This window comes from Mirounga angustirostris, unplaced genomic scaffold (assembly GCF_029215605.1).
Source record: "Mirounga angustirostris isolate CCGP_5_RB_7025 unplaced genomic scaffold, mMirAng1.0.hap1 SCAF_1, whole genome shotgun sequence".
Lineage (NCBI taxonomy): Eukaryota > Metazoa > Chordata > Mammalia > Carnivora > Phocidae > Mirounga > Mirounga angustirostris.
The window spans coordinates 74270744-74298390 of record NW_026991709.1 but is presented as its reverse complement, the minus strand read 5'-3'; the positions used below and the strand labels follow the sequence as shown (position 1 = coordinate 74298390).

At 40.9% G+C, this 27647-nt stretch overlaps 1 protein-coding gene across 3 annotated transcripts in view; it reads right to left on the bottom strand.

Moving 5' to 3' along the window:
* The window catches only part of FGF12 (fibroblast growth factor 12), a 576324-nt gene that overhangs the window by 241993 nt on the left and 306684 nt on the right, over positions 1 to 27647 (bottom strand). Inside the window, exon 1 of one of the 3 annotated variants that reach the window (XM_054504272.2) lies at positions 16564 to 17319. The exons of the other annotated variants lie outside the window; for them this stretch is intronic. Within the exon in view, the coding sequence (XP_054360247.1) occupies positions 16564 to 16762 (199 nt within the window). The 5' untranslated portion in view covers positions 16763 to 17319. Of the gene's footprint in view, positions 1 to 16563; positions 17320 to 27647 lie in introns of those variants that run through there. 3 annotated transcript variants of the gene reach the window in all.

Genomic DNA, 27647 nt, shown 5'->3' with positions numbered 1-27647 from the left:
TAAAATCTTAAAAAAAAAAAAAACTCAAGAACTCTTAAAAAGTGTTGAAGAAAATCTGGACTACATGTGAAATTCTTGATGTTCTGTACCTTCCACTAACACACAACATCAAGCTAAAGACCTGTTCCTTTTTTTCTGTTGCCCCACACCACAGTGCTAGACAAATTATAAGTAGAAAATGGATGTGTATCAAATAAATGTATGAAAATGTAAATAAAGGAACCATGGTGATAGGTTCAGGATATTCAAATATCATATAAGTTACATGACCATTAAAGTATCCCATAATCCTAAGACTATCTGATTACAATATTAATGGGTACAACTTTGCTTTTAATTCTACCTATGTTCTTTTTCATCTAAGACATGGTATAGCGCTGAATCAGATAAATTTCCCCTGACAAACTCAGATCTCCCAAAGGATCAACAGCTTATCTATGAAGATGACTCTACCTATAGATGTTCATCAAGCATCACTGAGTACTCCCTACTCTCCTTCTCCACCAGGAGGAATAATTTGTGTTTACCCTTGTCATGACTAGTAAATTAACTGCCTTTACTGGTCTTCTTAGGTCTATGTCATTGGTAAGATTATTCATTCAACAAATATATTTTATGTGACATCTATGTTTTTTTTTTTAGGTTTTATTTTATTTATTTATTTATTTATTTATTTATTTATTTATTTATTTATTTTATTATATTTATTATGTTATGTTAATCACCATACATTACATCATTAGTTTTTGATGTAGTGTTCCATGATTCATTGTTTGCATATAACACCCACTGCTCCATTCAGTACATGCCCTCTTTAATACCCATCACCAGGCTAACCCGTCCCCCCACCCGCCTCCCCGCTAGAACCCTCAGTTTGTTTCTCAGAGTCCATAGTCTCTCATGGTTCGTCTCCCCCTCCGATTTCGCCCCCTTCATTTTTCCCTTCCTACTATCTTCTTTTTTTTTTAACATATAATGTATTATTTGTTTCAGAGGTACAGGTCTGCGATTCAACAGTCTTACACAATTCACAGCGCTCACCATAGCACATACCCTCCCCAGTGTCTATCACCCAGCCACCCCATCCCTCCCACCCTCCACCACTCCAACAACCCTCAGTTTGTCTCCTGAGATTAAGAATTCCTCATATCAGTGAGATCATATGATACATGTCTTTTTCTCTGATTGACTTATTTCGCTCAGCATAATACCCTCCAGTTCCATCCACATCGTTGCAAATGGCAAGATTTCATTCCTTTTGACGGCTGCATAATATTCCATTATGTGGGGGCACCTGGGTGGCTCAGACGTTAAGCGTCTGCCTTCAGCTCAGGTCATGACCCCAGGGTCCTGAGATCAAGCCCCGCATCGGGCTCCCTGCTCAGCGGGAAGCCTGCTTCTCCCTCCCCCACTCCCCCTGCTTGTGCTCCTGCTCTCGCTGTGCATCTCTCTGTCAAATAAAAAAAAAAAAAATTCCATTGTGTGTGTGTGTGTGTGTCTGTGTGTGGGTACACACCACATCTTCTTTATCCATTCATCTGTGACATCTATGTGTTAAGCACTATGCTAGGTTTTGTCTTTTAGCATAAAATAAGTTAATAACCATGTTCTACATAAGAATAAACTCAAGAAATGACTTTATTAGTTCTGTGTTCTAATCAAACAGTAAACCAGCCAGTTATTCAATAGAACTTACTTTCATTCTCAATTCATTTTTATATAGAGAGAAATAATCCCATAAGAGTCCTCCAAATCATTTCTCTAAAGATTCCTCATACTTGATAAGCACTATAAGGTAGACCCTACTGATTGTTTTGACATTTTCTTTAGAAACAAAAAGATCCCTTCTCATGGAAGGGTTAAAATTGACTTTGTGTTAGACCTTAAATTGAAGGAACAGACCAACTTATTTTTGGTTCAGTAACATGATCAATGGTTCAAAAGATAAAACTGAATTTCCTCTAAGTATATTGTGATCATACTGCACGGATAAAGAAATGAAAAAAAAAATAAAGAAGAAAAAGGTCAAATACCAATAATACCTATGAGAACAGATGATATGGGTGATATACCTAAATGAAACTCACAGAAACTCTAAACTCTCATTTTAGATAAAATTTTAATTATACCCTTCGTTTCTACATCTTATAGTTTTACCACTAATGAGCACAATCAAATTTCACCAACTGCCCATTATACAAATGTGATGTCTGTTAAGAGTATGTTAAACCTGATATTTACTAAATGTTGGTTTCTTCCTTCCTTAATTGATGAAGTTTTGGTATAAAATGTATCAAAAAGGTGTATTCCAAGGTCTGGGAAATATACAAACTTGATAATTAAGGCAACTTCCTTCTCTAGGGACATTCCAATTCCAGTTTCTATGGAATCCTATACCTTACCACATTTCCACTACTTAATTTGCAATTGTTGTGAAATATGATGTTTCACATTAGCTTATTCAGCAATGTTTTAATTTTCACTCAGTATCATAGTTCCTTTTCCTGTTTATTTTGTATTGTTATCTTCTCTTTGAAGCTGCACTAGTAAATAAGTAAATGCACTTTCCATTAGAAGAAAATATAGTTCCACTATCTTATTAAATTCCTTCAGTGCTGAAGTCCAAGCTTATGTAATAGACTATCTTGAAAGACTAATGAATTACTAAAAACTAAAATAATACAAGGAAAATTTAAAAATGTAGTCAATTTGTATTCAATTAAATTAATGAGTCTAAGAACAAAGATACAAGAAAGCAGTTAAACAAAATATATTTGTTCATTTTTCCTATTCCATTTAATATAATGCCAAACTTCTACAATTTCATATCCAGCATATCATTAAGCTATTTTCTTATATATGACACACAGATATCTTAGAATCTTAGAATCTAATCAACTGTCTTCCATAAGTATTAACACCAAAAACATACATCAAGAATGATAAAGGTGAAAGGGATCTCAGAAACCATCTGATATAACTCTTTTATTCTGAAAATGAGGAAACTAAGCTGAAGGGAAGAAAAAAAGATCCCCCCCAAGGTCAAAAGGATTCTGACTCCCAGGCCAATGTTATTTCTATGGCACTATGTTATCTTAGACTGAATTGAAAACCTCTTTTATTCATATCTTAAGTAAAAGGCTGTGTTTCAAACCAAGCAAAAGAATAAATACCAAGGATTGTAGCATACACAGAAGACTTACTTAATATTGCTATTAATAGCTTTAAGAGAAAGAGAAGAGGAAAGAAGAAAAGCCAATGAGGTAATAGAGAGTTGACAGAAAAAAGCTTTTCCATTAGACCCAATCAATATTGTATTCCCTCATCACTTAGGGCTTCACCAAAGAAAGTGAAACCAAAGTGAGTATGTTTCCTCAAGGGTATTTAACACTACAATGACTTGTTGGTCTCAACTGTAAATGTAAGGACCACACATGACTGAATTTGAAATCAATGGCAAAGGTTATTCCTCATTAACCTATCATTAAGAAACCAAAGCCAGTCAAAATAGAAATGAGCCCTTTTCCAAATTGGCTACAACACCCATTTCCCCTCAGTCTCTGGGTCAAAGATACAAATTAATATAAAGATGCTCCCTCTTTTAGCATTCCCATAGAACTTCCCCCTTTATAAGTAGTCACCTTGCTGATGAAGGGATGGATAAAAGTATATACTTAGTGAAATAGGGGTGGCAACGAGGATTTGGGTTGAAGAGAAAGGGAAGACATGAGATTTTTAGTATATATCTGATACTATATATCAAATGAAAATGGATTGATGATTTTTTTATTTTAACATCAAATAAAAGGAAAGTGATAGTAGCTTAAAATATGAATTCCTTTTCTTGCTCAGCATGTTCACATTTGTGCAGAAATTCTGCGGAAGCCTGACTAGTATTGATGCCATGAGCACATTAGTCACCAATGGAATTCATTTTGTTTTGATGAGTTATTTCTGACCACCTACTATGGAGACAGCATTGACATGACATGGCCTTCTTCCTATAGGAACTCAGATTCCGAGGGCAGAGTCAGGTACTTATACAGTAATTACAAGACAAGACAGACTGAACTGCAGACAGCAATACAGGTACCAAGCCAAAGGAAGCCTGGGGCAGTCAGTGATTCATTCTACCCCGGAGGATCTGAAAAGATCTAGCAGGAGAGATGAGAGTTGAGCTGGGCCTCAAATAGCAGGCAGTACTCCGCCAGGGTAGATAAATGAGGGGCCCTGTGGGGTTAAGTCAAAGATGGGCATAGAGGTTAAAGTCATGCCTCATGGAAAAAACAGAAACAACAACTATAAACAAAGGAACTTGAATGGATAGATATGGCAACTATTCCATGAATGTCAGCAACGTTGGAGTTGAACAGACCACTGCGTGAGGGAGGGATGAAGAAAGAAGCCTGATTGTCCAGCTTATTCATGTTGGCATTATATAAGTAAAAGAGCATGCCTTCAGTCAAGCTTTGAACCCACACAAGCATTTTTAAAAGACAGACTGTGGCTAATTTCTTTAAGTAAGGAATTATTGTTATTTTTCTTGAAATACAGACATTAAAGGAGAAACTTCTAAAAGAACACAACAAAACTACTTGGAACACAGGAATACAAATCTAGCCAGAGTTAACAAATCTTAATTATATATTGCCCTAAAGGAAAAGAACAGGGTCTTCCTCATATTGCTGAATCCCAGGTCCAAGACCATGACAAACAGATATCATAAAGGTACCTGGCAATATAACTTGACTGTAGATATTTAAAAGCAACCATCCACATTTAAATTGCATTTAAAAAGACAAAAGAAAAACAAAAACAAAAACAGGTGGACATATCTTTCTACCAGCAGTAACAATGTATGCCTGGGAGACAGTAAGGCATAAGCTTATGCTGAGTTTCAGTCTTCACTGCCTTTTGTAATTGTATGACCTGACTAACCCCTTCGGGGTCTTAGTTCCCTCCTCTGTAAGGTGGGTGATTGTAATGAACTCTGATGTTTTCCAATTCAAACCTATCAAGACTTTAAGTTGTATATCCCACTAGGTAGACACCTCCCTCCCAAGGCAGATGTCACAGATACTCAACTCAAATGCAGTTGTGTAATGGCATGAGACAAAGTATTAAACAAAGTACCATTCTAACAAGAATTTTTTATCAGGATTTCAGGCATTTCTTGAATTCAAATAATAAACCAAGGTGCATGAACTTCGCTGTTCTCCAGCCCTTCCAGGTACACCCATCAGCTCCATGGAAAAAAGCTTTGGACTGAATGTGTTTGCTCAACATGAGAAAGAGAGTGGGTAGGACTATGGTTTAGGTGAAAATAAGAAGTAGGCCAAGGAACCTCTATTTTCATGTTCCCAACCAAGATGGTAGTCCCCTTAGCAGAACCATAATGAATTCTACTCAAGAATCCATGTAGTAAACCAGAAAATGCAACTCAGGAACCTCAAACAAGGACATTTTGTGGAAAAACCAGGAAAACCAACATTTCAGAGTGAGTTTCCTTGTTGGTGCTGCTTTCCTCAGCTGCAAAATGTGAAGGTAGCCCAACCAAGATGCTGCTGACTACTTTCCTGAGTAAAAGCTACAAAGGAAAATGGCCCTGGGGCCTGACAAGGAGACAGCTCAGCAAGGAGGCAAACAGGTGCCCTGTCCACCGTTCTGAAGAGAAAACAAATCTCCAGTCTCTCAGAGGAATACCCCATGAGGAAGGGACTGGAAAGGAAGCCTGGGTTTCTATCAACATGACTTCCTTTCCTAGAATTCTGGGCTTCTGGGGCATTATCACCTCATATGCCACTCACCGTTTACCTCATGGCTACACTCTCATTGCAAAATTCCACCACAGTCCTCCTTGAAACAGTAAAACATGACAACATGGTTTTAACACTCTCCATAGTGAGAAACTTGAAATGTGAGATCCTCCTTATTTTCCATCATATTTTTTTTAAAGATTTTATTTATTTATTTGAGAGAGAGAATGAGATAGAGAGCATGAGAGGGGGGAGGGTCAGAGAGAGAGGCAGACTCCCTGCTGAGCGGGGAGCCCAACATGGGACTCGATCCCGGGACTCCAGGATCATGACCTGAGCCGAAGGCAGTCGCTTAACCAACTGAGCCACCCAGGCGCCCAATCATCATATTTTATTAATTACTCAGACACTGACAAACATTTTCCGTTCCAACCCCTTTATATGATACTGGGTGGCTGTCCTTTAAAGTCTTCTCTCCAACAGAATATCACATATGGAACACTTACTATGTAGATGGCTCAGGTAGAGCTATTTGTCTAAAAACAGAATCTAACACTTATTCTAACCAGGTAATTTGAATATGGATCCCTACCTTTGGTACTTACTTAATTTTTGTCCCTGGTTCTTAATTATTTGAGTATTATTATCTAATTCTAGGGCACTGTGAAGGTGATCTGGGTCAATTTTGAATCCTCAAAATTAAAACACTTAAGTCACCAGTAGCAATAAAAAAATATCTTCTGGAAATCTTTATTTTTTTCTTTTTATAGTAACTTATACAAGCTCATAGTTTTTCTCTCCTGAATCTTTCATATTTCATTTCAATCCCCTTTTTGACCTTAGGTTTAAAAAAAATCTTCAACACTGCAGCACACTGGATTTAATTCCAATCCTTGAAGGAACAGAATGGGCCTAAATTGGGGTCAAAAGAAATAAAGACCAATAGCTCAGACAAAGATATGTCTGATAGCACATTATAAGTAATTAAACTATGGGATGCAGTTAAGAACATCGTAAATAGCACACTAGGAAAATAGTTTGTATAATTCCTGTGTAAGTAAAAAGCAGGGAGCAGATGAGTATGTCATGTCCTCAGTCATGACTGTTTCTCTTGAAGGGAGGGGAATTATTTCATGACCTTGCAAGCTAAAAAGGCCCTTAGATGTCTTTTCATAGAGTTTCCTTGTTTTTTCAAAGAAAGAAAAAGGTCCAGGGTTGCCGGCTGGCTCAGTCGGTGCAGCATGTGACTCTTGATCTCAGGGTTGTGAGTTTGAGCCCCACATTGAGTGTACAGATTGCTTAAAAATAAAAATGTGTAAAAAAAAGAGAATGAAAGAGAGACAGAGAAGAAAGAAAGAAAGAAAGAAAGAAAGAAAGAAAGAAAGAAAGAAAGAAAGAAAGAAAGAAAGAAAGAAAGAAAAAGAAGAAGGAAGGAAGGAAGGAAGGAAGGAAGGAAGGAAGGAAGGAAGGAAGGAAGGAAGGAAGGAAGGGTGGGTCTGTTTCCAGTACTGGCAGAGTGGGGAAAAAACAGACTAGGAAAAACAAACCTGAGTTGAAACCACAGTCTATGTACTTCTAACTAGACTTGTGAACCTGAGGAGCCCCACCCAGGCTGGCTAGACCTCAGCATCCTTTTGTGACAACTGGAGATATTAATGAGAACCCCTCTTGCTCTGGGGCTTGCTGTAAAGGTAAGATTCATTGAGTCGTATATCATTTACTCACTTCTTCACCAGTGACTGAGGAATTACAGTGACATGGGCAGGATGCTAGGCAATGAGAACGAATAAGAACAGGGCACAGCTCCTATCTTTAGGAACTCAGATGCTGGTCAGAAAGAAAAAGCACACAAACAGACATTATGTGACTCAGATTTTGGATGCCATTAAACACTTGAAAGATTCAACAATAAGCAAAAAGAAAGGATCATCGTTATAATTTAGTGTACAAAGTTTCTAGGGATTATGAATATGTTCTTAAAGGCATTAATGAATAAAATAATGACTTTTTGTTTACGGGCCATAAGATATGAAATGATGGGACTGGAACAGTTGGTGGTTCTCAACCCTGGCTGCACTTCAGAATCACCTAGGAGGTTAAAAACAAGCAAACAAAACTGATGACTGATATCTGGGCCCCACGGTAGACACAGTAAGTCAGATTTTCTGGGTGTACAGTATTAGCACATTTTAAAAATTCACAGGTGATTTCATTTTGCAGCTATGCTAAGAACTGCTGGCCTATGTAATCTCTAAACTCTAACATTTTGTGATTGGACTACAGATCCCATTTGTCTCGCGTCATTCTTCTCCTCTAGAAAGCCAAGTTTGGTCTTAGGCCTAAGGGCTCTCTCTACTGACCCCTGAGAAGTCATTTAAAAAGACCATAATCACTTAAACTCCAATTAAGAGACATTAACAACAGTATGATTAGAAGCAGGGAGCCAGGAGATATATAAATACCACAAATTAATCAAATGACTAACATTGGGCAGATAAAATAAGGAAGACTTTACAAAGTTTGTCTTTTCAGGCTCACTTGATTATGTAAAGACCAATGAACTTGGCTTAAACGCACATGTGAAATCCATCTACGTGCCACACATATGCAAACCATATTCAGGACATATTCAGGACTGAACCAGGTTAAATGTCTTTAAAGGTCCACTAGCTACCAAACATTTTGTTTCAATTTTAAAAGACTAGAAAAATTACTAAGGCTTTCTACTTTCTTGCATATTTTTCTCTGTCTAAAATGTATTTGCTTATAGGATTACCCTTGCAAGGTAGTAGTTCTAGATCAACAGTGGAGTTTGAGTACTCTAATAAAATTTTTCCTTGAGAATTCGAGAATAAAGTAGATAGCCTTATACAGATGGGTAATCAGGATCTTCATCATAGTGTAAAACTATTAAACAATAAATGATAACATGACTCAAATCTTCACCTTCGCATTCTATAGTGCTTTGTAGTTTGGGAATAGTATTATTTAATGCATATCAACTCTGCTTCTCCCCTAGCTCCTCTCCACCTCAGCAAAGGTACCACTCACTACTGAAGTGTTCAGCCAGGAATCATCCAGGCACCTTATTTGCTCTTGATTCAGATCTACCTATTATCAGATTCTGCTCATCCCACCTCCCACTCCTCTTGTCATAACCACCTCAACGGCCAGAAGGTTTCAAGTCAACATAATCTATAGCCTAGACCAGTGGTTCTCAATCTTGGGCTCAGGACCTTTTACACTCCTAAAAATTACTGAGTACCCTCAAAATCTTCTGTTTATGTGCTTTATATCATTTAATGCTTACCATGTTTAGAACTTACAACAACATGTTTCAAATATTTATTTATTAAAAACAACAATAAGCCCATTAAATATTAATAATATAGTATGTCTAAATAAAACATAACTATAATATCCAAAATTTAAAAAAAACTGAAAAAGTAGTTTATAAGGCTTGCAAATCTTTTAAATGTCTGGCTTAATGAAATCACCTGGATTCTTAAAGTGCTTCTGCATTTAATCTCTTGCAATATGTTGTTGTGGTTGAAGTATATAAAGATAACCTGGCCTCACCCAGATACATGGTTGAAAAGGGAGGAAAATTTTAATAGCCTTTCCAGATGACTGTGGATATATTATATAATCTCTGGAAAACTCCACTGGACACTTGTGACAGAATGAAAAAAGTAAATAATCAGTATTAGGAAATGTTATTATGAAAATAATTTTGACCATGTGGACCCACTGAAAGGTTTTCAAGGAGCTCCCAGGGCCTCTGCACCACACTTTGAGAACTGTTGGTCCAAACTTATGCCCTAACCTCCTTATGATTCCTTAGCTCCCACTCTGGCTCTCCCGTGATCTGTTCTCTCCAAAGCCAGAGTGTCTGCTTAACTATGCAAGTCACATTATATCAGCCCCTATTTCTGACTCTTATGGATCCTAGATTAAAATTAAAAAAAAATCCCTCACAACTCAGCCCTTGCTAGGTTTTCCAACATTACTTGTACCCCTTGTTCTCATTATTCAATCTACACTCAATTCTCTCACCCCAATCTTCACGAGAAAGTTCTTCTCTTCTGCATTGAACATTCTTCCATCCCTCTTTGCCGCCTTATCCTTCAGAACTCAGCTTAAATGACTCTTCCTCGGATAAATGTTTCTTAACCAAATGCTAGAGATAATATCTTCATTTTACAAGTCAGCAAACAGAGGTTCAAAGATATTAAGAAAGTTGCCTAAAGTTCTTACAAATAATATATCCAGAATATCCAGAATTTGAATTCAGATCCCACACCAAAGTCCATGTACTTAATCACTCTACTATAACATCACTTAAACAAGTAACTAAAAAGACATGAAAAGACAAAACGAGAAAAGACAGGACAGGCAGACTAAATCCTACAGGGCTCTCCTAACCTTGGTATTAACCTCTCTACATTCATAAATATCTGAAGCAATTGTTTATGCTGAAAGTCAAGAAAGCCTGCCCCTCTGGACCCAAGTCTCCCAGTGAGGGCTTGGATGCCCCAAGTCACACCCGTTAACATCTCTGAGGCTCCAGGCATGCAGAAACATACAGCTCAGCCAGGATCCTGGGACCAGCACATAATAACCCAGCCACCAGTCTTTCTACTTCAAGTCTCCTTGCTAGAGATCCTCCCTGGGGGCTCTAGGTCACACACAAAGCAAAGCAAACCTGTCATCACACCCCACATTTCCTTGAACTCTTTCTCTGATTTACCCAAAAAGAGTTTCCCAGATTCAAGTCAAATTGAGTTATTCACAGTCAGCCTTCTTAGCACAAGGTAATAAAGATAAAGACAGATGACCTGCAGTGTGCAGAGTGGGGATCATGTGACAGCTTAGCTGCTTCCTGACTCCAGGAACCTGGACAAGTCTCCCTGCCACTTTGAAGAGTAGTTTTCTTATTACAAAGATGGGGCTAACCATATCAGTGGATTGCTAAAAAGAACAAAAGGGGTAAAAGCTATGAAGAAACTCTGTAAATCCTGAAGTCACATAGTCAAGTTAATTGTTATTATTAGAAGTAATTATATATGATTCATTTACAGACATTTTGTATCTAAGGCTCCTCCTTTTTATAGACGCTTAGAAGGTGGTGTTAGCTTGAGAGCCCTTATGATATGGTGGATCTTTCTTTACACAACAGGTAAAACTCTATAATTTGATGGGTAGGCCATCAAATAGAATCCAAAATGTAGTAAATTAACTGGGTCCCCTCTGTCTAATGAGGCTGTCTTTGAGAGTCCTCATAAAATCTATAATAATTCTAGGAGGAAAAGCCAATAGCAAACACATTTTGATGAAGCACTCAAGGAAGAGAAGAGAAAAAAGTAACCATAACCACTATTAACAAATTCCCCAAACCAAATCCACACTGAAGTATCTATGCATAAATATGCTCTCACCAAGAACAGAAGCAATGTGGTGCTATACTAGGAAGGTGAGTACTTTTTCCTACATAGACTTTTTTTTTTTTTAAGATTTTATTTATTTATTCATGAGAGACAGAGAGAGAGAGAGGCAGAGGGAGAAGCAGACTATGGGGCAGCAGTCCCGATGTGGGACTAGATCCCAGGACCCTGGGATCATGACCTGAGCCAAAGGCAGACGCTTAACCATCTGAGCCACCCAGGTACCCCCTACATATACTTTTATGAGCCAAAGCTTTAGTTTCTAAAGATCTTCCAAAATATTCCAAATACAGAGACTGCCACATTTCCTGCAAATTGTTTTTCTAATTCTGTTCAAGAATATCAGCTTCATTAAAACTTTAAAGACTTAATTCTGAGTTATAGCTTGATGAGATCTCTGTGGGATGAAAGAAATCAAGAGATCAGAGTACCTGCTATTTTAAAATGTTTTTACAATGGAAACTTAATTTGTTGATGAGAATGCTTTGCTGTAGAGAAAATAGGATTAAAACACACACAGACACATACACACACACACACACACACACACAAAATATCAGTTTAAATCCTAGGGTGGGTTTCTGAAGAGAAAAGCTTGTTTGTTTGTTTGTTTATTTTTTTTAACAGACATCAAGCCAATATCATTTAATTAGGCTGATTTTGTAGTTGAGACATGAGTCAGACTTTTAAAAAAGAAAATACAATAGATGGACTCTGAGAAACAAACTGAGGTTTCTAGAGGGGAGGGGGGTGGGGGATGGGTTAACCTGGTGATGGGTATTAAAGAGGGCACGTTCTGCATGGAGCACTGGGTGTTATACACAGACAATGAATCATGGAACACTACACCAAAAACTAATGATGTATGGTGATTAACATGACATAATAAAATTTTAAAAATGTAAAAAAAAAAAAAAGTACTTGCTATGAATGTAAAGTATCACCCGTCATATGAAACTACTCTTGATCTATATATTGATCAGAACTATTTCAATTTGTAAAAATCTAATTTATGTTCCACAGATCCCATGATTAAGCATTTTTTCCCCTTCTTCATCAATTTTCTTGTTGAAGTTTCTATTTTCTGTAATGTTTCCTTCATCTAAGTAAAAGGATGTGTTTGACAGTAAAATGTTGAATGAGTGTGTTGGTAAATTCTATACATCCACCAAAAGAAGTTGGAAGGATACTGAAATATTTTGAATAACCACAAGTTTTATAACAGTAGAAATAAGGACTCAGAAAAATAAGACCAATGAAAAGCAACGAAATTTAGTAAAAGATATAATCACTTATTTGATTTATTTTACCCACTCAATGTAAATAGACTACATCATTTTTAAAAGGGAGGGGCCTAGAAAACCAAATACTTAAGTCATGAAAAATATCTAATGTTTTTGAAGCTAGGAATTTTTCCTGATTGCTGATTTTTTTTAATGCTTTGGTTTAAGGGAAGGAATTAAATGATATATAAAAATAATAAAAAATTAAAAATCACATAAAATACATAGATTTAGGCTTATCTCATTACTCTGTGCTTCCCAGAGTGCTCTCATTTGAAAAATGAAAGAGTGATACAGGATGACCTCCAAGGTTCACGGCCTCTCCAACATTCCGAGAGTCGACAAACTCTTTTCCTTTTCTTGATTGTGGATGCTATTCATTACCTGCAGTAACTTTTGAGTCAAAATAGAAATGCTTTGGAGTGAACAATTTGTACAGGTGTTTCTATTCAAAAGTAGAACCAATGTTGGAAATGAATGAGCTATGTAATTCACGTGGATATACTAGTAACCTAGATGCAGCAAATAAAGTGGTGTCAACATGTTAGCACAATTTTTAGCAGGCCTGGCCCATACAGGTATTCCACACATGAATAATGACTCAAATAATAACACAATAATGCTCCCTTCTTTATCACAAGGTACACAAACAGAAATGTTCTAAAGGCTTTTTTATGGTTTGATGACTTCAGCCAACTTGCCAGGTCAAGGTCTCCAACATCTCATTTCCAAAGAGCTACAATCCACGCAGTGCCTAAGAGACTAACTATTCCTGCTTTCTTGCTATAATGCATGCTAGCTATAGGATGGTCATTTTGGAACCCTAATTGCCCGACTTAGCTTATACCACCTTCTACCAGTTACCTCTGTACTCTGCACTATTCTTGTTCTACTTAAAAAATAATAATAATAATAATAACAACAGCAGCAGCAACAGCAGCAATCCCTAATGGTAAAATAAATGCAAGATCTACAAAATTACTTCCATCCTTTAATAGAGGGCACCCAGTTTTCTTATACTACTTTTCCCAGTGTTGTGTTGTGAAGGGCACAGGCAAGATAAATCAACTGGATCTAGTTCTAGTCCCAATTGTGCCCCAGTCTAGCTACACAACCTTCTATAAACCACCAACTTGCCCTGATTCTAGGTTTTCGCATCTAAGTAAGGAGTTTGCTACACAATCCCAGGATAAGCCATCACATGTGCTCCTGGGATAGCATTATTAAAGCATCTGACATGCACCATGACACTGGAATTGCATGATGTGAGGTCCTGCACTGTCACCTCTCATTTTTTAATTGTGCAATATCATGATTTTAAAATCTGAAACCTTTACCATGTAATTTCCGTACTCCCTCTGTGTTTATAAAGTTTCAACCTTATACATATCAGAACTTGGTGAACTAAGACAAGAAATTGAGAGACACTCAATATGTCAGCCGTGAAATCAGAAAAACAGCTGTGGCCTTTCCCATCCAATGTTTCATTTAGTTTCACTGTCTCAGCTTCATTCCTTGGCAAGTCTGGTCAATGGAACGTGTGTCTCAATGACAGAATTTCAGAGTGGAAATTCTTTATCAGGACAAGTTATTCCATTTCACACTTTCTTACCATTTGTGACTCAGTTTATAGTTCATAAGGGTATGACTTAGAAGGGCAAGTGATTTCAAGAATAATTCAACAATTAAGTGAAAGTAACATCAAATGCTTATAAAACAGGTTTCCTCAAATAGCTTTTCTTTTTGGTGTTTAGCAACTTCCTCCCAATCCAGTTAAAGAATCCTCTCTGGAATTGAGATGTGGAAGGTGCTATCTCTCTATAAATAGGCTCATCCCATGCTATGTGAATCATGGTTGCTGACAGCAAATCAACAGACTAATTATTTGGCTTTGTTAGTAGTGATAATAGCACGCTAACATCTTTCTAAATCTTTTTCCGCACCCCACACTCCCATTCTTCTAAGCTAAGCTTCAGACCAAACTGAAGACCATGGTGTACAGATACATGCATGTTGGCCTTGCACTGGGCATGTCTTAACAGGGCTTGTGATCTCTCAGCCAGATTATTATTGTGAGACTTTAGCTAAATAAAAGAAGTCACCAGCCAGGATCTTCTCTGCCAAGATGTACACTAAGTAAAAGAAAAAGAGGAGCAGGTTAAATAAACACTGAAGAAAACAATAAACTCAGCAATTCCCTCAAATTCTATTTTCTAATGAGATGCTAAGGAAAGGGCCACAGGAAGCAATTTCCCCTATGTGAAATTAAGCCATGCAAATTGTTCACCTCCAGATCAACTTCCACAAGGATCAGGTGAGTTCAGCTCATCCATTCACAAATATCACCCACCTATCATTTTTACTGCCTTGTTCAGAACTGAGGAGGCTGGGTAGGATCTATTCACAAACATCACTTAATTATCCCAACTGGAGTACAAGAACATACTTCAAAGGCTGAAATATAAGAGTTACATTGAATTCAGAGCCTTGAAGTTCCTTGTAGACCACATAAGCCCTCAGAGAAGATGACCCCCAAATTATCCCTGCACAACAATACAAAGGATTTTATTTTCCCCTAATATGAATTATATACTCTATAAATATAGAACCCTAGTTTTCATAGAAAGCTTCACTTTATGAAATTAACAGCCTATATTAATTGTATGTAAACCAAAAGTGATTTTAGTAGGTCTCACCTTGGAATCATGATCTCTTTGTTTACTCCTGAAATTTACTATTTGATCAACATCCCAGAATAAAAGGAGTCCACTGTGAAGTGAATCATGACATAAAAACCCATGGGAAAAATGAAAATGAGGTGGTTTCTTCATAAGACTTAATCCTAAATTTCTAAACTAATTCTGAGCTTCACTGGTCCACACTTTCCAAATGTTTTCCTCACCCAAATGACCCTAGCCCATGTTTCATTTCTGGAACCCAGAAGAACATTACAGTCAGAATTGCAAAGATGCTAACCTAAACCAGTCAACTGATCACAGAGCAAGCCTTCTTTCTAGGCCATATTTCCTTTCAGTTGACCGCACCAAGAGGAGAGTATCTGCAGATTGCAAATGACCAGGTGGGCCACACCCTGAGGATCAACAAAGTCTGGTGGAAGGACAAATCTGGGCAATTCCGCTTTCATTCTCTCAAGCTGGCCTGATTTGAGCTGGGAATAAGTACCCTGGAACTCAAGATATCCACTTTCCCTTTGTAAATAAAGATCACATCCAAGACCAACCATGTGAGTTTAGGAACAAAGAAGAGAATCAACTTCAGAAAGACCTTACCAAGAAAATCTCTGATAAGTCTAAAGTTTTGGGCTTTTTTTTTTTTTCTTTTTCCACCCTCCCTTAGGCCAAACTGCAGATACTATGGTGTTTCCTTAATGTCCCAAAAGAAAGTGAGTGTGCAAAGGATGGGAGCAATAGGGCAGAAATGTTAATGAGCAGAACCCTGAGAAACCAGAATACTGGAGAAAGACAATAGGAAAAAGAAGTCTGTAAAAGGAAGAGAAGGGGCATGCGGGGAAAGTGGGGAGGTGAGAACCCACTGGAATGTCTGAAAAGATGCCGTATCATGTGTTGCTGGAAGAAGAGTTAGAAAAAGAAAAAAATTAAGCTCATCTGGTGTCTACTAAGTGTCTGTGTCCAGAACTATGCTAACTGTTATGGGAGATACAGGGAAGAAGGTTTTTTATATTTGGGTCCTCAGCAGGCAGTATAAGCCCTGGAAGGATAGAAGGATGGATGAGAAACAGAGAGAGAGACTGTGAATGAGATGGTTAATGCCTCAAGGATTCTACAGGCTTTATGGGACTCCGAGCATCTATATATGTAGCTCCCATCCTAGTCAAACCGTGGTTTCATAGAGATACAAAGTGTTTTCCTGAATATGGGACAAGAAGCTATTAACTGACAGAGGGTGATTGAAAGAGAGACATCTGGAAATTAAGGGAGAAGGGGGACCAGAATGGCACCAGGGGGATCCTGGTTCCCTTCGGTGGGTGCCCCCAGGTGCTTTGCAAAAGAGGAGAGGGGTGTCAGCTCTGGGGAGCCCACCGCCTGGGCTTCTACTGACCTGGTCTCCGCCTCACTGGCCTCTTGCGGCCGCTGCAGAAGCGCACTTTGCTGAATACCCCGAGGACGTGCCTTTCGCACAGGGAGCGCCCGTCTTTGCTGGGGCTGGAGCGGCGCTTGGAGGCCGACACCCGGTCGCTGTTGGACTCCCTCGCCTGTCGCTTCTGCCGGATCAAGGAGCTGGCTATCGCCGCAGCCATAGCTGCTCAGCGCGGGCCCCAGGCCCCGCGCTCCACTGCGCCCTCGGGATCGCGCTCCACTTGGGCGAGGGCAGGACCTCGGCGGCCTGGAGGGACAGGGCAGGCGCGGGGAGGCAGTGCTAATATTTGAGGAGGCTGCAGTACCGAAAACCCGACGCCCACAAGGTTAGTCAGAGTCTGGGCAGTGGCGACAAAATGTGTGAAAATCCAGATGTAAACTTCCCCAATCGCTGGCAGCGGGGGCGGGGCGGTCCCAGGCCTTCCAGTTAACTAGATTCTTGCACCCCAAACTTGCACCCCAAGGCGATCTGCGTCCGAGGGGCAGTGGGGAGTTTGGTCACACTGCGTTCAGAGTAGCAAGTGGAAGGGTAAGAAGGATGTCCAAAACAACAAGCTGTGCCCCCGTTGGAGAGGCGCAAGCGTTGTAAGGTGTCCAAAGTATATCTACACATACATACATATAAAACCCGTTTACAAAGCAGAGTCTGGACCGAGGCGGGTAGCGTGCCCCCGGTAGAAAATACTAAAAAGTGAATAAAACGTTCCTTTAGAAAACAAGCCACCAACCGCCAGAGAGAAGGAGAGGAAGGCAGCAATTTAACTCCCTGCGGCCCGCAGTTCTGGAGATTAGGAGGTCCGTCCCGGCTGGGTGAGGTCTACGGAATGCATCGCGCCGGTTGCGGTTCTCCAGGGGCCGGCCGCCGGAGTTCTGGAATTCCGAGAGGCGCGAAGTGGGAGCGGTGAGCCCGAGCCGGGGTAGGGGCGCGGGGCGGGGGCAGCTGTTTCCAGCTGCGGTGCGCGCGACTCCCCGCCAGCAGAGCTGCGAAGAGAGCGGGAGGAGAGGGAGAGGGAGGGGGAGGGAAGGAGGGACAGGGAAGGAGGGAGGGACGGAGGGAGGGAGATCCTCGAGGGCCAAGCACCCCTCGGGGAGAAATCCGAGAGAGGCGAGCGCCGGGGATGCGCGGGGTCCCAAGAACGGGCGCTCTTGCTCTTTCTGCTCGCTTTCTGGCACAAGACGGGCACAGTTGGTGATTATTTAGGGAATCCTAAATCTGGAATGACTCAGTAGTTTAAATAAGCCCCCTCAAAAGGCAGCGATGCCGAAGGTGTCCTCTCCAGCTCGGCGCCCACACGCCTTAACTGGAGCTCCCCTCCATGGTCCGTCCGGGGCCGCCGCACCGAGCCGGTCTCCGCACAGGCTCAGAGGGAGCGAGGGAAGAGGGAAGGAGGGGCGCCCTGGCGGGCTCGGGATCAGGTCATCGCCGCGGTGCCCGGGCCCCCCAGGCTCGCGCGGCCCGGCAGTCCGCAGCTCCCAGGCAGCAGATCAGATGGGGATTACCCGCCGGACGCGAGGCCGATCACTCGCTCCCGCGCAGCCCATCCCGGCCGAGGAAGGAAGTGACCGGCGCGCTGCGAACCCCCGCGCGTCGGCTCGGGCGGGGCGGGGGCTGGCTGCGGGCGACGTCGGCTCGAGGCGGCTGCGGCTCCGAGCTGGAGCTGCCCACCATGGTCTGGCGCCGGGAGCGCAGGCGGGGCCCCTAGGCCGTCCGGGGCGACGGCCGGAGGCTATCGAGCGTGCCCCCGGAGCCGGACGCAGACTCTAGGGTCGGGGCCAGGGAGCAGGTGCGGGCTGCCGCCAACTCGCCCAACTTGCTGCGCGGGTGGCCGCTCAGAGCCGCGGGGTAGCGGGGAGCCCCCAGCCGCCGCGCCGCCGGCTCCCCAGGCCCCGGAGGGGGCGCTCAGGGCGGAGTTCCATTCATGGGCAGAGGTTCTGGGCGCGCGGAGCCTCACTGGCTCCCGGGCGCCGCCGCCGCCGCCGCCGCCCAGCCGGCTTTCTCCGCTGGAGCGCTAGCTCCGCAGGAAACTCTAGGCGGGGGCCACAGCCGCGGAGACGGAGGGTGGGACGAATGAAGAGCTGGCGGCCGCCGGAGTACTTCTGGCACTGCTCGCCCACCCCCCCCAAGGGCTTGAGAGCTCCAGGTGGGGCCGGGCCGGGGCTCGGGCTCCCGGAGCGCAGGGAAGCGCGGCGCGCTCGGGTCCTCCTCCCCTCCCAGGCACCCGCTGCTCCCAGACTCTCTTCTCCCTCCCTCCCTCCCGCCACCCCTCTCCCCCTTCTCTGTCTTCTGTCTCTCCCCTTTTCTCCTCTCTACGCAATCCTACGTGATTGAGGTTTGGATGAGAAATTCTCAGAGGCAGAGTGAAGGAACTGCAGGTCTGTTTTGTCCCATCGCTCCCCCAAGAGAAAACACAACCACCGGCCGATTAAAGGACCCTGAGTGCACAAAGGGGTTAGGAGAGGAGGAGCTGAGGAAAAGCAGTCCGCCCTCTCTCCCACAAGCTGGAGCACACAGAATTCTCTGTTTAGGAAGGTAGACAGTGGACGCTAGAGAAAGTAACCATGGCCTTTTGGGCCCTCATGTTGAGCCCCACCTTCAGCTCATTTTGTAACAGGATGAAGTGCTTCTGCATCCTTGAAACCCAGTTTTCTTGGTTCTATCCAAAAAGCTGCAAAGCAGGTTCTATCCTTAAAATGAGGGATCAGATGAGCACCCTGCACAAGGAGGAGAATGCAGGAGGGGTGAGAGAGTGACTGTGGCCAAGGGCAGTCAACAACCAGCTCTGGAGTGCAGTCAGGTCTCCAGGATGCTTGTGATGACAGATAGATGTTACAGGAAACTCAGCAGAGAAGATATTGTCACCCAAGTTGAAATGCAGCATGAAAGATTTTGGAAACATAAAGGAGTAATCACCTTCCATTTGTGCTAAGGTGTGGATGTGGCTATTAGTTACACTTATAATCTTCAGATAGCCCTAATCCTGACCCTTCAGTCTCTCCACTAAGCATCAAAGGTAGTGCCAGAAGATTAAATGGATGATTTCCAACAGAAACACGAATATGTTCAAAACATCCTAATAGAGGGCAAGGAACACGCAGGCCCGGAAGCTACTGAAAATGGATAGGGGACCCTAAAGAGCGGTCACAGGAACTCTCTAGATGTGGGCACAAACCTAGCAGAAATTCACTTAGGTAATGAGGACTGATGATTGAGGGCCTCTGAGCACTGTGTCAAACAACCTACAGTGTCTGGGGGCCTGGATATTTCATGGTGCTGCTGGACATACACAGGCAGATGGGGGTTTATGAGGCCAACAGCTAGGAGGAGGACAGAATCAGCAAGGCACCCAGAGAGGGGGGAATCCCAACTGTCCACACAGAACACAATCCCCTGCAGCAGTTCAATGTGACTGAATAAGGACAGTGGACTTGGGATTCTAACCATACAGAACAAGAGAGGTGAAAAAGACACACACACACACACACACGCACACACGCGCGCGCGCACACACACACACACACACACACCTCTTCTCCAAAAGTGAAGCTGAATACATTTTCGAAAATGCATCCCAATAGGGCTAGAGGAATTACTTAAAATCAATTGGTAACACTGTCAATTAGGGAAATGTTCACATTTCATCAATAAAATCAATTTCCTTCCTTGGCTACCAGAAGACTTGTCTCATTCTTGAGGAAGGCAGACACGGATAGTACTGGCTGGCTTTGGGGGCTCCTGGCCTCCTACAGTTCAACACCCTAAAAGAAAATGGTCAGCTAAGGTGAGGAATACAGGGAGATGGGAAAGCGAGGGGTGTGTAGTGAGGCCCTGAGGAAATCATTGCTAAACTTGGGGTTTCTTATCCTCAAAATGGGAATAATCATTCCCATCTACCTCGCAGAACTAAATATGAATGTGCAAGCATTTTGAAAACTGGAAAATGCCAAATGAGTGAAAGAGATGATGACTGTTTATTTTTTTAAAGAAAATGCATGATACTCTTCTGAGATGCTTTTTTTAAATGCAGATTCCTGATGGTTTCTCAGAACATGAAGCAGAAGTCTCTGAGAAGAGGCCAGGAATTTGAGTTTTTAACAAGTTTTTCATGTGTCAAAGCTTGAGAGTTTTATTCATACACACACACACACACACACACACAATGTAGGTAATACTAGAAGAAGAAATCAACTCAGACTCTCCAAATCTAGCACTTCCATAGAATTGCAGTCCTGGTGTTCCCACCACCATCCCAAAAGAAAAGCCTGGGAAAAGGATGTGTGTTCTCTAATCTTTGAGTGTGTTGGGTTTTTCTGTAGGTTTATGGGAAATGAAGATTTTTTTTTAAAGATTTTTTATTTATTTATTTGAGAGAGAGAGAATGAGAGACAGAGAGCACAAGAGGGAAGAGGGTCAGAGGGAGAAGCAGACCCCCCGCTGAGCAGGGAGCCCAACGTGGGACTCGATCCAGGGACTCCAGGATCATGACCTGAGCCAAAGGCAGTTGCTTAACCAACTGAGCCACCCAGGCGCCCCAAGAAATGAAGATGTTTTGATGCAGAAGGTAACCAATGTAGTGGCACAGGATGGAAGAGGGTAGATGGGGCAGGAGATGAAAATGCAGACAACACTTGTTGGAAGTTCTCCTCTCTGTCTTGACATGCCAGCATCAAGTCAGGCATTTAAGGAACAAAATCAAAGCAACAAATGGGAGCTTTCTGAGAGTGACACTATTCTTGTCTTTAGATCTCTATTAAAAGAACGGTGTTTCCAATTCGATTAGACAACAGAGACTACTCATCTTCTTACACTCCTGCAGCTGTTGTCAGAGGGCTTGTTTAGCTACTTAGCCCTGTAAGTCATCCTCAGCATCCTTTACTTTATTGACTCCGTTTCCCCAATGAGAGGAAGATGTAAGTCTCGAGACCTTTGAGAAGTTATCTAGGATCCATGCACACAGCTGTTTAGTTCTGAAGCAATGTTTAAGTTAGCTTTTTGATATCCAGAAATTCATAACTTTCCTACCAGGCCACTAAATGTCAGCAATCTTCTCCACAGTTACAAGGACATTTCAGCATCTTTGCATTTGGGCGTCAGGAATGAGATTAAATCAGCCTACTGATGATTTAGGTAAAACAACCTGGTTTTTTTAAGGGCAATATCTCAGAGATAACAATACCTTGATTTTTATGCCATCTTTCTTTTTTTAAGATTTTATTTATGTATTTGAGAGAGAGAGACACAGTGAGAGAGGGAACACAAACAGGGGAAGTGGGAGAGGGAGAAACAGGCTTCCCACAGAGCAAGGAGCCCCCGATGCAGGGCTCCATCCCAGGACCCCGGGATCATGACCTGAGTCAAAGGCAGACACCCAACTGACTGAGCCACCCAGGTGCCCCACCATCTTTTTTGAACAACTTGCAATTTTTCCTTTACAGTTCTGAAGACATCATGGGTGGAAGCAGTTTTAACTACTTTGGAGAAAGTTGCCAGATACACATTGAAAGGATAATTATGGAGTTGTATTTATATTTCTGACCTCCACTCAAGCAAATAAAACATGAACAGTCTTCATCATGCCCATATGTTAAAAGGAAAAAAAAACACACAGAATGTTAAATAGTCTTTCCCTTATTCACATACCAAGCTTTCTAACTCCCACGTCAAACTCTCAGGACCACTGTAGTCATTCACTTGAAACCTTAAATTGAGCACAGAGTACCTCCAAGGCTCTGGTTCGGTTACCAAGGGGAACTTGATACACCCTCTACATTCTTCCTGCCCTCAACGAGCTTACAGGACATGCCATTATGATCTTATTTGACTCTTAATCACCCACTAGCTGTATGCTACTGGACAAGTTATTTAATCTAAGCCACATTCGCAAGACAGGTCAGTGATCATGACACTAGCAGTACCTATTGAACTGGGCTGCTGCAAGGCTCAAAGAAGATGTGATAATAATGTAAACTATTAGAATGAGCATGCTGTTATTAAAATATCCATTTAAATCAAGTCCCTGCTATAAAACCCAGACATCCCAAAACAGGAAAACATACCTTGTGATTCATACACATCATCATTCACTCCTGGACCTGAGGTATTTAATGAAGGCTGAATCTACTTGAAATGAATGATTAACCTTGACATTGTAATGGCAAACAAAATTTTCATTAGTGGAATATTGTCAATGTCCTTCCCTGTTAGGAACACAAAGGAGTGTGTTCCTAACTCTGCTCTGCTCACAGACATCATTCTGCTCTGAGATCAGGCCCCTGACTCAAAGCTTGGTGAATATGAGCTCACTGGCCTCTGACACAGCAAGCTTGACAGGCAGAAGAACTTTTCTCCATGAATTTTATCCCATGCAGCAACGGTACTTCCATTTGCTTTTTGCTTTTCTCTGCCAGATTTTTGGTGAAAATAGGTTGGCAAAAGCAATATAAACAATTACTTTCTAATAATTTGTGAATTCCTTTACACAACAAATTTATTTGTGGTTCTTTATCTAAGAGTTCAACAACTGAATTGTTATACGTTATATGTTTGTCTGGTTTTAGTCATTTCTCAAAATAGGAAAGACAATAGATTTAATTCTTCTTTGTGACACAGATCAGGGGTGGTATCCTTATTACCCAAGTAGAGAAATTATCAATGTTTCGAAGAATGTCTGTTTTGATAAGAAATATAAGATACAACAAATGTGAGCCAATGCTAAGCAACCTGCAGTTCTAAGTGCACTGCAATTATGGACACACTGAATCCTTGTAACAACACTATGAGGTAGGTTCTGTTATTATCCTCATTTTATAAGTGAAGAAACTGGGGCACAAAGAGGTTCCATTGCTTAATCAAGGTCACCCAGTTAAGACTTGGTAGAGTTCAAATGTAACCCACGGAATCTATTTCCAGAGCTTCCCTTTAATCCTCTGTGTTACACTGTATGTCAATAAAAACATGATACCATGCACAATTATAATCATGTAATAAAACTGATAAGATAAGAAAGCAAATGTCACTTGCAATTACATAGTCTTTTACTGCTTAGAAATAATCCTCCCATGTATTAGCTCAATGAGACTCCTAACAACCTTGAGAGGAAAGTTAAGGGAACAATAATAACCCAATTTTACAAACAAACTAAGACTCCAATAAGAGATGACATCCACCAAGGTCACACAACAGATGAGTGAAGATCTAGGAGTTTAATCCAGGCCTTCTGCTCTCAAGGTCTCTCATATCCTAACTAAGATCACAGAGAAAAAATGGGAATGTTAAATTGCTTTTCATCCACTAATCTCTAGTACTCGCTAGCAGGGCTTCACATCTGGTAAATGACCTTGAAGAGATCACTCGGTATTGGAAGGGAAGGGACCCAAGTGTCCCAAGTCTTCTTCTGCAGCTTGTACTTCTCTCGGGGCCCCAGAGTTAAGGGGGCGGCATTCCCACCCTTGGCCATGAGAGGATACCCTTTGATTCTGAGAGTTTTGGCCTTCTCTTTTGTTCAGTAATTCAAGTTGAGCTTCATAAGAAAACTACAGGGAAACTAAATCAAAACAGGAATTAGAAAAATTTATGAGACGATACATTTACATTTCTTCCATTTCTGTTCCTAAAAAGTAGACATTAGTTTGGCTTGAACCTCATAGTTGGCACTTGGTTATTTTCCTTCCCAGCTGGACTAGAGATGTTAGAAAGCCTGTCTCCACTGACTCACCATCATTTTAGCCCCTTTCTAATTTCCACTGTCACTGATCTAGTGATACCTCTTCCTTCTAGAAGGGAAATGTAGCTGGAAGATCCCCATGAGAATAAAAAACCCATAAGGACAGGGAGATTGTCTATCTTGCTTATTTTCCTACCTCCAGTGGCTGAAATAGCATTTAGTATATAACAGGTGCTCAATAAATTCTTGAATAAATTAATCAATGAAATAATCCATCCATCTATCCATTTTAAGTTAAAAATGAAACATTTATTCTTATATCAAAAAACAAACTCAGGTAACTCAGGGGTAGCTTCCATATCTCCAAGTTGATCATTTTACTTTATCAAAACCCTTTAAAGTTATCTGCCTAAATTCAATCCATCTGTTAAAATCTGATAGCCTGAAAGGGGACACAGTACCTAGGTTTCTGCCCTGAGCAGCCCCATCCCACATATTTAGGTCTATAGTCTTAGTTCTGATCTCTTTCTCTCAATCCCTCTCTTTTTCAATCTCTCTCTCTCTCTCTCTCTGTGTCTCACACACATACATACACACATATACACTCACTTTCACAGAAGAGAAGGAATATAAGGAAAAGACAGACTATAGACATCAGATAAAATAAGTAGTCAATTTTTAAACTCTCAAAATATGATCAAAATGACCTGAAAATGGCTTGACAATCCTAACATCCATGCTGTCAGCCATCTTTACTGAGCTGCTTTCTCCATGGACAATTTCTAGTTGCTCTCATTTCTAATTTTAGATTCCAAATTTTCAGGGACTGGATCTTGTTGAAATAGCAGTCTCTTACAGCACCCAGCACATGACTGACACTCAAACTGTACTATTAAAATTGTAACAAATTCATATTTTTGTCCACTGTGTGCACTAAACACTGGGTGCTATGAAAATAACAATTAATGAAAGATCCCACTGATCCTGTACTCATAGGTATTTGATAATGAGTATGGTTCTATTGGAAATAACTGAAATATACAAACTGGTTAGGGAAAACTATCAGGGGATCAAATGGGAGTTTGGACAAGTTGACCAGCAAGGTCATTTCTGGTCCTAAATTTTTAGAATTCTCTAAAAATAAAATGTAAAGCAGAAAGAGTATATAATTTAGAGTAAATAATTTGTTCTTGCATAAAGAGTAAATTTCTCCTCAGCCTAGGTTTATTTGCCTGTAAAATGACTACTATGTAAAACCCAGATTAATTAAAATAATATATTGGGGGAAAAAAGCACTAATTTTAAAACAAAGGAAAGTATGAATGAGTGAATGAATAAATGAGTGAGTAAATGGATGAGTCGATGAGTAGATGGATGGATGAAATACAGCACCTTTCCTTTTTAAAAACTTTTATTTATTTATTAATTTATTTATTTGAGAGAGCATGTATGTGTGAGAGAGCACAACTGGGGGGAGGGGCAAAAGGAGGGGGAGAAGCAGACTCCCCGCTGGGCAGGGAGCTGGACATGACATGGGGCTCAATCCCAGGACCCTGAAATGGGGCTCAATCCCAGGAACCTGAAATCATTACCTGAGCCGAAGGCAGATGTTTTAACCAACTGAGCCACCCAGGCACCCCAAAATACAGCACCTTTCATCTAAAAATCTCTAAATTCACATTTTAGGATAAGCAAATTGCTCAAAACAGAAGTAAAAAATATTTAGAAAGTTTGCTTTTAGAATACTGGGGAGGCAAACAGAAAATGTTCAAGAATTCCAGAGTAGTAAATGAAAACATTTAGTAAAATTCTCATTTACTTAAAATAGTTTTCACGTAAAACTATAATCCCCTATGCCTAATTCTGCCCACTAATCCAGCATATGCAACATGAAATCAAGGCGACACTGGTGTAGATGACTGTGTGCTTATGAAATATAAGCCAGAATACATAGATAAATTGATAGGTAGATAGGTAGAGGGCACCTGGGTGGCTCAGTTGGTTGGGCGACTGCCTTCGGCTCAGGTTATGATCCTGGAGTCCCAGGATCGAGTCCCGCATCGGGCTCCCTGCTCGGCAGGGAGTCTGCTTCTCCCTCTGACCCTCCCCCCTCTCATGCTCTCTCTCTCTCTCTCTCTCTCATTCTCTCTCTCAAATAAATAAAATAAAATAATTAAAAAAAAGATAGGTAGATGATAGATAGATAGATAGATAGATAGATAGATAGATAGATATGCATTTCAGTGTTCAGCTACCAAGAAAGGGATAAGATTATTGTATAAAGATGATTTTTTAAACAATATTTAAAACAAGGGGTGCCTGGGTGGCTCAGTTGGTTAAGCATCCGATTCTTGATGTTGGCTCAGGTCATGATCTCAGGGTCATGAGACTGAGCCCTGCATCAGGCTCTGCACTGCTATGGAGCCTGCTTAAGATTCTCTCTCTCCCTCTCTAAAAACAAACAAACAAACAAACAAACAAACAAACACAGTATTTAAAACAAGAAGGAGTAATAGTATCTTTGTAGTGTTTGGAATAGGATACTAGTATTTAAACTTACAGTGTTAGCTAGAAGAGAGCTCATGAAGTCATCAGCCTATTCTAGATAATATATAAATACGGTAATCAGCTAGAGACCATAAGAAGAGACTTCTTTAAAAGTAAGCTAGGAAATTGTCTCTTGCTGGTTGAATATGCTAAGAACACAGCAAGGGAGAAGAGATTCCATTCCTTCCTCCTCATTTGACAGTTCTTCCTCTCGTCTCTAAAAGTGGACAAGACAAGGAAATAGCCATGGGGCTGGCCTTTAAAAGATAAGTAACCAGAAGCATTTATTATCTGCTGAGGACAAAAGTCAGGGAAAGAATGTCAACTTCATGCTAAAATAACTGGACTTCATTATTAAAAAGCATTCTAAGTACGATCAATTTATAAAATTAGAAATAGAATTTGGGACAAAGAATCATGACTTACATTTTCTGTTCTTGTAAGGATCTAGTACTTTGACTAGAGCAGTCAAATGTGTACTGAATTACTTTTAACTTGAAAGTAATAAACATTCAGGATAAGTAAGAGTAGTCTCAAATTTTACCTTAAAGAAAACCTTAGGCATATCTTTATTAATAGTAGTATCACCTTGAGTCCCTGATAGCATCATTTAAGTAGTAGCTATAAAAGAAAAGAAACAAATGTCAGATAACTATAGTAGAAAACACCCAGTCTTAATCTGGGAATGTGTTCCCCTTATACCCTTTGTACATCGAGCACAGACACTGAACTACTATTTTCTGATAATGCTACCTTGATAAAATCCTAGGGTAAACCCACGCCACTCTCCTGAGGGGAAGGGTTATTCTCTAAAGTGAGTAGAAAATCATAGTTTCAG